The sequence below is a fragment of the Plecotus auritus genome (genome assembly GCF_963455305.1).
Source record: "Plecotus auritus genome assembly, chromosome: 9".
Taxonomy (NCBI): Eukaryota; Metazoa; Chordata; class Mammalia; order Chiroptera; family Vespertilionidae; genus Plecotus; species Plecotus auritus.
Genome location: NC_137783.1, coordinates 22,717,696 through 22,730,982, shown reverse-complemented (window position 1 = coordinate 22,730,982; position 13,287 = coordinate 22,717,696). Strand labels below are relative to the sequence as shown.

Genomic DNA, 13,287 nt, shown 5'->3' with positions numbered 1-13,287 from the left:
TCAGACTCCCTGATGATGTAATCCTGGTACAAATGTGATAATATATGTATGCAAAACATTTTGCCTTTTGTTTGAACCCATTTGACCTTCAAGGTCTTTTTCCAGTGCTGAAAATAGAATTAATTTTTTAAAATTAATATTGATTACAAAATGATAATGTAGGTGTTTATTTTATTGCTTCCCTAGCTGTTGTGTTTAGTTGCTGGCACGGTGTATTTAAAGAACTCATAGGAAATATATGGTCTTAGGCTTTTGAGATTTGTCATTTAAACTTCTAGCTAGCCCAAGGGTTCTAAAGTTGTGGCCCTTCCACCAGCAGGATCGAGAAGCCTGTTAGAAATGCCTTGGCCTCACCCTAGAACTGCAGAATCAGGCAGACCTGATTCTACAAGCCCTCAAAGTGATTCGGATGAATATTAAAGTATGAGAAGTAATTGCCCTAGCCTATCATTGGTCTTAATATTAAGTGTCTCCTTTTATAATCTTGGTATGCCTTCAGTCCTTAACAGAAAGTAAACACTCATGAACTGAGTAATCCATGCTTTAGCAATATAGGAAGAAACTGCTGATAAGAACAACAGATATGATCTAGAGGTAGAAAATAGGGTAGTAATTATTTTATAAAAGAAGTGTTGGGGATTTCTGTATCAGGTAAGTGATTCTTGCCCCCAAAATTATTGTTATCCCTTTATTTGATTCATAAACTTGGGAGATGTTTATAACTAATTTTATGAAAATGTTTTTTAAAAAAATCTGCAGCTCATAAGCTTAGAGATTAAAAATATAACTATGAGGAAATGCTATTTTAGGATACTGCATTTTAAGAAAAAATAAAATGAAATTTTATGTTTGCTTGAAAGCTGTCTTTTTTTTTTAGTACATTGTCCCACTTTAAAAGTAAATAAATCTTTGTTTACAGACAGTCCCTGGGTCTCCGACCCCAATATTCCCCTAGTGGCCCGTGAGATCATGCAGCGAATGATCCAACAATTTGCTGCTGAATATACCTCAAAAAATAGCTCTACTCAGGACCCCAGCCAGCCCAATAGCACAAAGAACCAAAGCCTGCCGAAAGCATCTCCAGTCACCACCTCTCCCACGGCTGCAACTACTCAGAACCCTGTGCTCAGCAAACTTCTCATGGCTGACCAAGACTCACCTCTGGACCTTACTGTCAGAAAGTCTCAGTCAGAACCTAGTGAACAAGGTATGGTTTGATGTCAAGGTCTCCTCTGTCCAATAAGAATACTTTTAATTTGGGGAGAAAAACATAATTGGCAAGAAGGGCACCAGTAGCAATAATAGAATAAAAACTAATGTGATTCTTAAATTGCTAACTATGCAATGATAGAGAAGTTCAGATAAAGTGGCTACCTTACCCATCAGGAGTCCATAGTCATGTTTTATGTACCACCCAGAAAAGTTAGGTAGTTACAGTTGTTACTGATCTTTAAGTTACTTGGTATTTATATAAGCATTTTATACTTTCCAAAATGTTGTCATATCCATTGTTTTTTTTTTAAAAAAAACCCTGAAAAATAATTTTCCCCCTCCTCCATCAATGTTTTAGGATTAGCACCTGAGAAATAAACATGTCTTTACTTGTTAGGTAGAAGAAGTTATATTCTGCAAATGAGATCATAAGACAAAAACGTATTATTGGCAGTTTTAAAAAGGAAGCTCTTAGGGTTAGAAATAATGAGAAAACAGTAAACATACTTCAGGTTGTTAAGTGTATTCATTATTTAAAAAACGTATTTCATATATGCACTGTATTGTGAACTAACCCACAAGCATTTCCAGATAATTTGTTGGTGAGGATCCTAATTAAGTAGTAGGTTAAGAGGTTATTTGCTTAGCAAATAATTCTTGAGTCTTTTAAAAGTTTACTTTCTTAAATAGATTAAATATTTCTGTTGCTTTGTGATCTCATTTTACCTTAATTTCACAAAGATGAAGTGAGCATTTTCACTCTGCCATTGTTCAAACAAGTAAAAATTTTAAATTGGTAATGTCTGTACTAATGAGATTTTGTCATAGAAATTTTATAAGAGTATGCAGAAAGGTTATCAGATGTGTGGATTTATTAGTGAGAAATACACGTTTTTTTTACAGAGTAAATTAAGTTTAATTCTTACAAAAACCTGTTTTAAAGGACTTTCTTTTGCTTATTATAAATTGTTTACAAAGGATTTGCACTTAATGATGACTTTAGTTGCTTTTTAAAGAATTTAAAAAATAATTTTCCTTTGCTTTTTTCCTGTATAGTGAGTAGCAATCAGAATGTCTGAGTTTTTCTAAGAGATTTCCTAGCACAAGATCTCGTAGTTGTTCTGTGTTCACATTGATCAGTGTACCTTTGATTACCATATTTGCAAAGTTGTTTTTTTCTGTTTTATTGAGGATTTTTTTTTTTTTTTTTTTTTTTTTACCAAATTGGTAGCTTTCGTTAAAATCTCATTGCTCAAAATATTGCACTAAAAGCTTCAGATTTACAGTGGGAGAATGACAGCATAGAGATTGTATTTAAAGTATTAATAATGGAGATTAACATAAAAAGATAACCACTAGTCTAACTTAACTTCTTATAGCTAATGGTATGCTTAAAAGGTGTATTGTTTTGACTGCATGTACTTACAAAGAAAAATTTGGACTAGGTGATAGGATTTTAGTATACAAGGTAATTGCTTTATTTAAAATTATATTTCCTAAGTGAATTTGTTGCCTATTTGATTACACAGACTTAGAGGTCTTTAAATAATACTGTCTTTGGTTGGAAATATTCTAATGAGTATATTTGCTTGTTAGATATCTAATTTGGTTAGATGTGTAATAGGAATACTTGGTTTTATAAAATTACAATTATATATTTAGAAATATTAGTGACTCTGACAGGACAATACTTATTTTGTATAAGTGTGGGCTTTTTTCGTTTATAAACTCAGTTGCATTATTATTTCTAAGAGCCTGAAATTGGGAGATACAGTGTCTTCAGGAACAAGTTCTAAGTGGGTTTAATATTGGGGCAGTTTTTAACATAACTAAATAGCTAAGCCTCTGTGCTGGCCAACTGAATATCAGGGGTGCATTGAGTATTATCTTACTCTGTTCATTTTGGACAGAATGGCAACTTAAAAGTTGTCCAGACTCTTAAGTTTTATTTTCTAGACATGTCTGTAAGGGGAATAAAAATCTTTGTGGGAAAAGAAAGTTGTCTGATTTTCTATTCTAGTAACATGAATTTGGGATTTGGTCTAACTTCTAAGACGTTAAACCTCTAGGGTTCAGTCATTAAGACTTTTTTTCTTCTTTCTTCCCTTAAATTTTGCCCATCAATTTATAATAGCTTATTAACAACAACAAAAAACAACCCTTTGCCTTTATAAATATCAGCTTGTGAATTTTGAACCTCTGCAGATATTTTTCAAGAGATTGACAACAAATGTACAGTTTTTTTACAGAGGGGTCCAAAGCGTAATTACAATATATGCACATTGTATAAACCATTAACAACTGATTCATTTTACAGAGTATATATGTGTAATTTAACCATGTAAACTTACATTTTAAAATGACTTTTGCATTACTTATTACTTAAACTTTTATGTACTTTTAGTGCTTTGGTAAAGTTATTTAGAAAATGAAGTCTAACAGTTCTATGGCTGAACCTCAAACTGTATAAACTGCTATTTCTAATATCTCACTGTATCTTAACATCTATAGTGATATGCTTTACCTTTTATTTTGCCCTATTAATAAAATATTTTATACTTCTAGATATTAGATATAACAAGCTTTGCTAAATTTATGTTGCTTCAGGAGGAAAAATATCCTGACTCTATTAATGAATTGATTTCATAGCTCAAATATATGATTAGTGTATCTGCTAGTTGACTAGGCCCACTGCTTTGTCATTTTTGGCCTGTTCAGATCACATTTACTCCTATTTTTTAATATCCTCAGGTGTTTCTTTGTGTCTTTACAGACGGTGTACTTGATCTATCCACTAAGAAAAGTCCATGTGCTGGCAGCACTTCCCTGAGCCATTCTCCAGGCTGCTCCAGTACTCCAGGGAACGGGTAAGGGAAAATATTTGTAGCCTTCCACAGTTTTATAGGGGACAATTTATCAAAGATTGATGCCAGTTTCTTTTGTATGTTTTAAAAATTAATCCTTCAAAATAATACTCTTCCAGGTAGACCTTTAGTAAAATTACTTTTAGTATACCAATCAAGTAAAAGCACAGTCTCTGATCTAGAATTGACTGGTATAAATCAATTGTGCCAGTTTAGTACAAATAGTAAATAATCAGAAGCATGGCAAGAATGTCTTTGGACTTTTTGTTGTTGAGTATTTGAGAGTGTGAAACCCCACCTAAATAATTTCAGAGTTCAGATGTAAAGGCAGTACTGGATTATGTGTGCTGTAGTTGTTGAATAAAAATTGGTCTCTAGTAATTAACTTGGTATCTCTAATGTAATGTGTGGGTGTGTGTCGGCTCTTTGTTTTGGTTTGTTTTGTTGATTTGAACTGCAATTTTAACTTTGTGTGGCAGTTCAGAAAATGTGATTGTATTTTTTTGTTTTAAAGTAGATAAAGACTGGTTGTAAATATTGACAAATACCTATCTTATGCTGTCAAGACATTATATGCATAGTTTTGATAACTCTTTAGCAGGTTCAAGTGAATTTTCTGACACCTAATTTTACAGTATAAGATTGTCTAATTCTCCTATGTGTATATATTAACCATTTAGAGAAAAATGAGGTATTAATAAAGATATATAGATGCATATTGGGAAGAAATTTCCATAAAATTGTGTTGTGACCAAAAATCAACTTCATCTAGATATGAAAAATAACTTGAGTAAGTTAAATTAGTTAACATTTAGATTTAACTTTTTGATCATCAGACATGGGGCGTTGTTTAAGATGGTATAGGAATAAGTAGACACTAAATGGACTAACCGTTTCAATTTACACTTAATTACCTTCAAATTGAAGGATTTCTTTACTGACTTCTAAAATGTGCCCTTTATATTCTCTAAAATTCCATCATTTTCCCTTTTCTCTCCTCCTTTATATTCAGTCTAAAAATAACATTTATTTAATCTATTTTGCATAGTTTACTAATCTTTTCCTTTAAGCTCTTCTTTTCATGGTAGTTTATATGTACTAGGTAGATGCTATGATGGTCCGAAATCATTGGATTCCATTTATATATCAAAAAATTTGAGTTGTGTAATTCAGAACACACGTAGAAGCCTAAGTGCAATTTGTATAAATGAATTCCTTGCTTATGATTCACTTTAAACTTGGCCATCAGGTTTCATGTATTATTATATGGTTGAACTTGCTGTGTTTATCCTTGTAAATGGAGTTTTCTCTGTGGTATTGTTTTCTGGAAGACAAAAGCACCGACAGTACTGCCCATCTTTTAGTTGAATATTCATTGTTATCCTTACTATTATTTACTGATAACAGCACAGTCCCTGTAGACTTTTGGAGAACCAAGCTAGTTTTTATCATTATATCTGCAAAGTTCCACTTTTGTGCCTGTGTGATATAATTCCCCTTGGGCATGCTTTACCAGTTGCCAGTTTTATCAATGGTCATCTTTCTCTATTGTGAAAATGAAAACCTTATGAATTAATTTTGTGTAAGTAATTGACTTTTTAAACACTATTCAAAGGATATTTACTTCAAATTTCAAAATTGATATTTGGTATTTTAAGAAGAGAGTTTTTTTATAAAGAAGACTACAAAATTGCTTATATACCTGTGAAAATTATTTGATTAGAACTTAAGGAACAAAGTTTTGGGGGAAATAAAGTATAGTGTCCTTAAAGCTTGGATTATTTCAAATGGAGAATCAGTGGTACTCATGTATCTGCAACTAATAGTGTTTTAAAATGAAGAAGTGTGGTAAGTTATAATGCAATTGGTATTTTGGTTTGGGGTACTTTTCCTTCTTGGGGCTGGTAGCCATATTTTTTTTCCCAAACAAAATAAGAAATGTCATTTGGAGTTGTTTGATTTTTATAGTGAACATCAACTTGTTTGTGGGATAAATGAACAATTATCTATGGGTTCCACCAATGTAAATGGTTCCAGTTTTATGACTGGTTGTTATGAATGTTGGAAATGTTACATTAAAATAAATAATTTGGCTTACTCTTTTATTACTGTACTTGTTTAGTGGTAACGTCACATTGATAACACAATTCTGTGTAGATCTATGGAGACTTGATGATTACTTTGTAATTAATAATTAAGGTGCTATTTTCAGACAGTTGCGCGAAACTTTTTCTCCGAAAATTTGTGAACCCAACCAGAGACCAGCTGACAGGTTTAATTTTTCTTTGCCCAAAAAGCTCCTGTTTTTTTTTCTTTTTTCCTTTTTCTTTTTTTGTGAACACGTTTTAAAACTAACTGCTGAGACCATTTTTTTTTAATTTTAGAGAAAAATAAATAAATAACACAAAGTGATGTTACCCAAGCAAGGCCTTCTAATAAAGGAGTGGTCCCCTCACCCATCCCTCCCTACCTGTGCAAGTCCTGCTCACATCAGTTTCCTTCCATCCAATTAGGCGACCTGGGAGACCCAGCCAGTACCGCCCAGACGGACTTCGGAGTGGTGATGGGGTACCTCCAAGAAGCTTACAGGATGGAACCAGGGAAGGTTTTGGACACTCCACATCACTCAAAGTTCCATTGGCTCGATCCCTGCAGATTAGTGAAGAACTACTGAGCAGAAACCAGTTGTCCACAGCTGCCAGCCTTGGGCCATCTGGATTACAGAATCATGGACAGCACTTAATATTATCCAGGGAAGCCTCTTGGGCAAAACCACATTATGAGTTCAACCTCAGCCGTATGAAGTTCAGGGGAAATGGTGCACTCAGCAACATCAGTGACCTTCCTTTTCTTGCAGAAAACTCTGCCTTTCCAAAAATGGCACTTCAAGCAAAACAAGATGGAAAAAAGGATGTGAGCCATTCATCTCCTGTAGATTTAAAAATACCACAAGTTCGAGGAATGGATCTTTCTTGGGAATCTCGCACTGGTGATCAGTACAGCTATAGCTCTTTGGTAATGGGTTCACAAACGGAGAGCGCGCTTAGTAAAAAATTGAGGGCTATTCTTCCAAAACAAAATAGAAAAAGCATTTTAGATGCTGGACCCGATTCTTGGGGCTCAGATGCTGAGCAGTCTACCTCTGGACAGCCATATCCCACATCGGATCAAGAAGGAGACCCTGGCTCCAAGCAGCCTCGGAAGAAAAGAGGGCGTTACAGACAGTACAACAGTGAGATACTGGAGGAAGCAATCTCAGTGGTTATGAGTGGAAAAATGAGTGTTTCCAAAGCTCAGAGTATTTATGGGATTCCCCACAGTACACTGGAGTACAAAGTAAAGGAGAGGCTGGGCACTTTGAAAAACCCTCCAAAGAAAAAGATGAAATTAATGAGGTCGGAGGGGCCAGATGTTTCCGTAAAGATTGAATTAGATCCCCAGGGAGAGGCAGCACAAAGTGCAAATGAATCAAAAAATGAGTAGGAATACTGTAGAGTGCCAATTACTGTACAAACTGGGTGAGCACTACTGCTGTCATTGCTTGCACCTAACTTCATTTACTGTGACGCTTGTTTCTCTGCAGATTTTGCATTGACTTGTGTGTACAGAGGTGAAAGGTGCTTTCTGAATGTTTCATATTTAAATTTTTCACGTGCAGTATGACTCGGGACATTGTTTGGCCTTTTGTGTGTTTCTCTATAAGAGAATTGAGTTACCTCACAGAGAACAGATACATGGAAGCGGACTCCTTGCCTGTAGAGCCTGCATGCTTTTTTTTTTTCTCTCTTCTAAGTTATATTTGCCTTTATTTAAAAAAGATAAAAAGCCCCCTTTTAGAAAACACCTCTGTATATGGGGAGCTTTATCACTGAAAATTGGAAGCCATCTTTTAAAATTATTCACATTTTTTCTTCTGCAATTCAACTAATTGAAGGATTAAATTAAAGAAAAATCTCTTAAGAACATGAGCCTTTGAATTTAAGAAATTTGTTTATTCCATGATAAATAATTATTTGGGTCAATTTTACAAGTTATGATTTTCTCCTCACTGTTAAATTTACATAACAAATTAGCAATCTGTTTAGTGCTCACCCAGAGGGGAAGAAGGTGGAAAATGTGCACACACTACCTTCAGAAATGCTTCGGTTAATTACTTTGTAACACTACCTTTGCTGTAATTTCATTTGGGATTTTCTAAGGGTAGAATTTGGTCTCACCAACAAGTGAGGATATAGCCTTATCTCATGGAGGACGAGCTCCGTTCTTACTCAGGAGCAGTCAGGGTACATTACATAACAATAGAGGATGCCTCATTTTAGCAAACTCAGTTTCTTTGTATTCTTAAATCCTTTTATAGATTTGATCACGTGCTAACAACAAATGACTGTCGTTGCAGCAACTGGTTTAAAATAATCAAGATCTGTTTATTGGGGAATGGGAGAAATAGGAAAAGAAGTCTGTATAAGTAATTATAATATTGTAAAATGGTATCTAGATTTTACAGCCTCAGTAGTCTGCCCAAATATCCACATGAATGAAGGATCCATATTTGTGGTGAGAGAAAAAACACAGCCCCAAGGTAACCTATTATGATTTAGGTTGCATTTCAATTCTAATAATAATTCAATCAGAAATCAAGATTTTCTTTCTTAACAAATGCAAATACTAGTACAAGGAGGGGGGTGTTGTTTTTAGTTTTTATTTAATTCATTGCTTTAAATCTTTTTTTGGCATCCATAATATCCCCTTTTTAACTTTTTCTGGTATTTGCTTATTTTTATGGTTGTTTAGCACACAGTTCAGGACCTTTCAGATCATGTTTGAATAAGCACTCCTTGAAGAACATCTAAGCTTTTTGCTTTTTTTTTAGATGGACTTTAAAAAAATAATTTATCTTTATTATTGAAAGTGTTACAGGTCCTTTTTTTTTTCTGAGATGGGCTTTTTAAGTTATACTAATTAAGTTGGGGACATTTATTTTCCACATTTTTTTTGCAAGAATACCTGATAAATAAAGCCCATGAAATTTAATTTTGCATCGTGACCAAATTGAAATTACTGTTTGTGCAAAACAAAATCATACCACATTCACCCTTTATTCTAATCTGCTGAGAAAGGTGGTCTGGCTCTTCTAAACGCTTAACCAAAAATTTAAAAAGTCATTGGAGTTTTTGTATAAAATGAAATCAAACTTAGAGCATTAAAATTGAGGCTGATGATTTCAGGTGGATACTAACAGTTTGAGGAGAAGTAGGTCCAGATATTCCCAAGGCATAAATTCTTGCCTAGAAACATCAGAGCAGTTTATTAGGTTAAGGATAGTTTTCCCTCAGCAACCTATGTGTTCAAAGGTTAGGCACACCATTGCTGTTTTTAAAATACATGCACTGCTCATACTACGTAGTCTGGGCTTGGGTTCTTCTTTCGGTTTGGTTATTTATTCGGTGGATGACTAAGCCTGTTTCCTCTTAGCTTTCTAGTCTTCTCAACAGAAAGAGCAGTGTATATGACTGCAGTATTTTCTAGCCTAGCTGGAAGTTGCAATAAAAATACCCTGAAACATATGGTTTTCATCTGCAGTTGAAGGAAGCAAAGGGCTAAGCTTATGAAGGAAAGCCTCCTTTGTTCCACACTCAATAATTGTCGCACACAATTAATTGTAGCCGTGGTACCTTTTTGCATGATGTTTGGGGTATTCAGTAGCCCATGATTGCTGCAAAAAGGTACCTTGAGCAATTAATTTGTGCTTGCTTTTATCCTCTCTCAGAAAGTGGCCCATTTAAAAATTTGGCCGTAAAAGTTCAACTTTTGTAGAGTTTTACTGTTCAGAGAGGTTTTATCCTATGTGGTAGTCTATAAAGTGATGTATGAGTTGAGTTATGTAAAATTTGTCACAGTAGTGTACATGGAGTGATCATTTTACTAACATAAATATTTTCTATGTGTGTTTCAGTGGATGACAATCGAGCAGCAGAAGAATGGTGTGCCTACCCTTTAATGCTGCAGTTTAAATAAGAGAACTTGTATTATGTCATTTCAGATTGTAGGCTGAGAGTTGTAAATAGTGAAAATTTGAGTTTTTCTATTATTTGTTTTGGTTAGAAAGTGAATTTTAAAAACAAACCAAACTCTAAACTTTCTCAGATTTAAAGTCCTGAGACCTGAAGATTGTAATATTCATGTCTGTGAAGCTTTTAAACATTACACTTGAGATCAGTCATGACTTGATATTCAGGTAAATTTTCTTTTCCAAGAAGCTTTTGAATAAGTATATTTCCTCCAAAGGTCGGTCGGTCTCTCTCTTTTTCTTTTTCCTAGATTATTTTAAAGCACTAATTGCATTACATTGGTAACTGCAATATAAAATAGCCATCATTGTTTTGTGAAGCATGGTTGAAATTAGATAGTGGTCCCTTTTAAATTTCATGAGCCTCTCAAAAAAAAAACTTTAAAAAAATACAGAAAGCTGCTGAATATTTCAAAAAATATATATTTTACCTTATTGTAGGTTTTGTAAAGTTAGTTTGTAATATTCAGGTGCACTTTTAATGTTAAATTTTGTGTTCAGAGTTCCATTATACCATGTATTTCTTGAAGGTGGCTCATCACATGATGGCTGGCTATCAGTCTTGGTGCCGCAGTGATCCCTTAATATTTGATTTCTCTCTTGATTTGGCACTTTCAGTGTAGATATTCTAGTTTGGGGACGTCCTCATAAAGATGTAAAAGGAATTGGTCTATTCGCATGCTTAATTTCTGCTAATCAGAGTTTTGCGTGGTTCAAACAACAGTTGACCATTTTTATGTTATGGGAAAGTATAGTTCACAACTGTTTGTGTCACAAAAGCCTTTTCTCCTTGCATTTTCCAGTAGGCAGATAATGACATTACTATATGATAGTATTCAGACTATGTTAGGAGATAATGTATTTAAGATCAGTTCTTGCATTTTTTATGAGAGAGCATTGACATTAGAGAGTAGATAAGCTATCATGCTATAAATAAAAAACACTAATTCTGTGGAAGGATATCTAGTTGGTATTTTTATCATTAGTTTTCTCATTTCTGAGACAGTCATCAAACTTGACAGTAAAGTAGTATAATACTTTGTTCAGTAGCTTATAAGTGACTCTGAACTGTTTGTGATGAGCTATACATTTATTTCTGTCCCCCAAGAACCATGAAGGACAAGGTCTCTTTCAGGAAGAATAATTTATATTTGTGTATAAACTTTTTAATATTAAGTTTGTTGTTATTCTGAAGTTTAGATGTTGCTTGATAAACCTTTACTACAGCAGATCATGAATATGAGTAAGGCTTTGTGTAATAATAGGGGTCCTTATGTGAAGTTAATTACTGTTCAGTTCTGGTGAGCAAGCTTAACAAGTGTGAAGTGTGTATTAGCTTTATTTGGTACACTTTTACTTTACAATATTGAAGTGCTTTTAGAACTCTGGTTATCTTATATAAACCATTACCTCAACCAATTGGCATTTCCATTCTCCAACATTTTACCTGAGCTATAAGATGAGCTATATGGGATCAGATAGTAAAACAAATAAGGCACAATGAGAAATTTAGTTCCCAGTTTTCTGGAGAGAACTCTAAATTAGATGAAAAATGACTGCCTGCAAAGGCCCGTATCATACATAACTACCTTCTCTCATTAGGCATTACATAGCAACCCTGGAGCTGCTAGTGAGCTGTGTTCTCCCCTACCCCAAGTAAGCACATGGTGCAAGGCCTGGTTCTAAGACTTTGTGATTCTCTTACATTTCATTGACCCGTAATAGTGAAGCTTGGATTCAGTTATTTTTGTAAAACAAATTAATGAGTCACCCAGTGTCAGAACCTGAAATTATTTTTCATTATAGTAGATGTATGACAGTTCATTATCATTTTCTTCAACAGGTATTATCCCCGTAGATTTAATTTTGAGACCACATATTTTTGCTTTTGTAATTATTATTTCTTTAAATTCCAGAGGTGGTTTTCATATGAACCGCCCTTTTCTATATATTCAGGTTGCTGTCATTGGTAATAGAATATGGCAATAGACTGAATTGTTCCACTTAATCTTTTATAGCAGACATTGAAAGTTACAGGTTAAATTTTGACCTTCATGAAGATATCAAAGATAATTTTCCTTGTTACTATTCCATTATAATTAGGTCTTCATTAATACTACAGTCAGGCCAGTGTTATTAAAAATTTAATGGCTTCAGCCAAACAGCCCATTTAGGAGACTATTAAGCTATATGGGGATTTTTTTTTAATGTAATTGCTTTGAAACTCTACTGAAATGGAAAAATTTATAATTGTGGTACAAGGAATGCAGACCTCCAAAGTCATCTTAGATTTTTTGTTTGTTTGTTGTTTGGATTCATTCTGCCCCCTGAGACTTGAGTAGATTTGTTAATGTGGTGACTGAAGAGAAAATAGGAAATTCTTTGCATATCCTCTGTCTCTTACTCCCAGATAAACTCTCAGTTGCCTTTTAAATAGCAGATATCAGCCCTGTAGCTGTGTGCCCTCAGTGTTATGAAGGAGATTGGGGGAAAGGTTAGAAAGAAAGTAGGATGGGGAAGTATGTAGACTTTAGAAAAGGCTAAAGATTCTGTCCTACAATACTAAAAATGAGTCACAGGAGAGATAATGTGGTAAAGTTGGGCCATCTTCATTTGATAGTCAGAAAAATATTTTAGATTGTTTGAAAATGAGAATCAAGGCTAATGTTGATTTGACAAACAAAACATTAATTCTGCAACTATTGGGGGAGGGGCGTAATTTTAAGGTTTCCAGTTCATTTAGATGTGTATCAAAAGCCGTAAAGCAAGCACTTTTAGTTAATCATAGATTTATTGGATAAAGCAATTATTATAATTATAATATTTAACCTTTATTGTTTGAATATAGAAATGAACTCTTTATCCTATCTTGAACTGTCATTGAACAGGCCAAGATGATCTTTTTAACACTGGAAATGACCCTACACACATACCAAAAAAATCTAAAGCAGTTAAGACATATTGAAGATCCATACCTCTTAGACTTTAGACTTGTCTTGGGAAAGAATTTATGAACTTATAACCAGTATTAGTACAGTCTTGGGTTCCTCGTTCTGCATAATTGCACCCTTTCTCAGGTATGTCCTGAAAACATAAATTTTAAAATAATCTCTTTAGAGATTAGATTCTCAGTGGATAGTGTGT

The 13,287-nt window shown here is 34.0% G+C and overlaps 1 protein-coding gene across 8 annotated transcripts in view; it reads left to right on the top strand.

Annotated features, from left to right (window-relative positions):
- Positions 1-13,287, top strand: part of LCOR (ligand dependent nuclear receptor corepressor) — a 120,437-nt gene that overhangs the window by 83,175 nt on the left and 23,975 nt on the right. For 5 of the 8 annotated variants that reach the window (XM_080687634.1, XM_080687633.1, XM_080687632.1 and 2 more), the window contains 3 exons: positions 920-1,207; positions 3,986-4,079; positions 6,590-10,512. In XM_080687634.1, the coding sequence (XP_080543760.1) occupies positions 970-1,207; positions 3,986-4,079; positions 6,590-7,559 (1,302 nt within the window). In that variant the 5' untranslated portion in view covers positions 920-969 and the 3' untranslated portion in view covers positions 7,560-10,512. Of the gene's footprint in view, positions 1-919; positions 1,208-3,985; positions 4,080-6,589; positions 10,513-13,287 lie in introns of those variants that run through there. The other 3 variants (XM_080687637.1, XM_080687636.1, XM_080687638.1) reach the window with 2 other exon arrangements.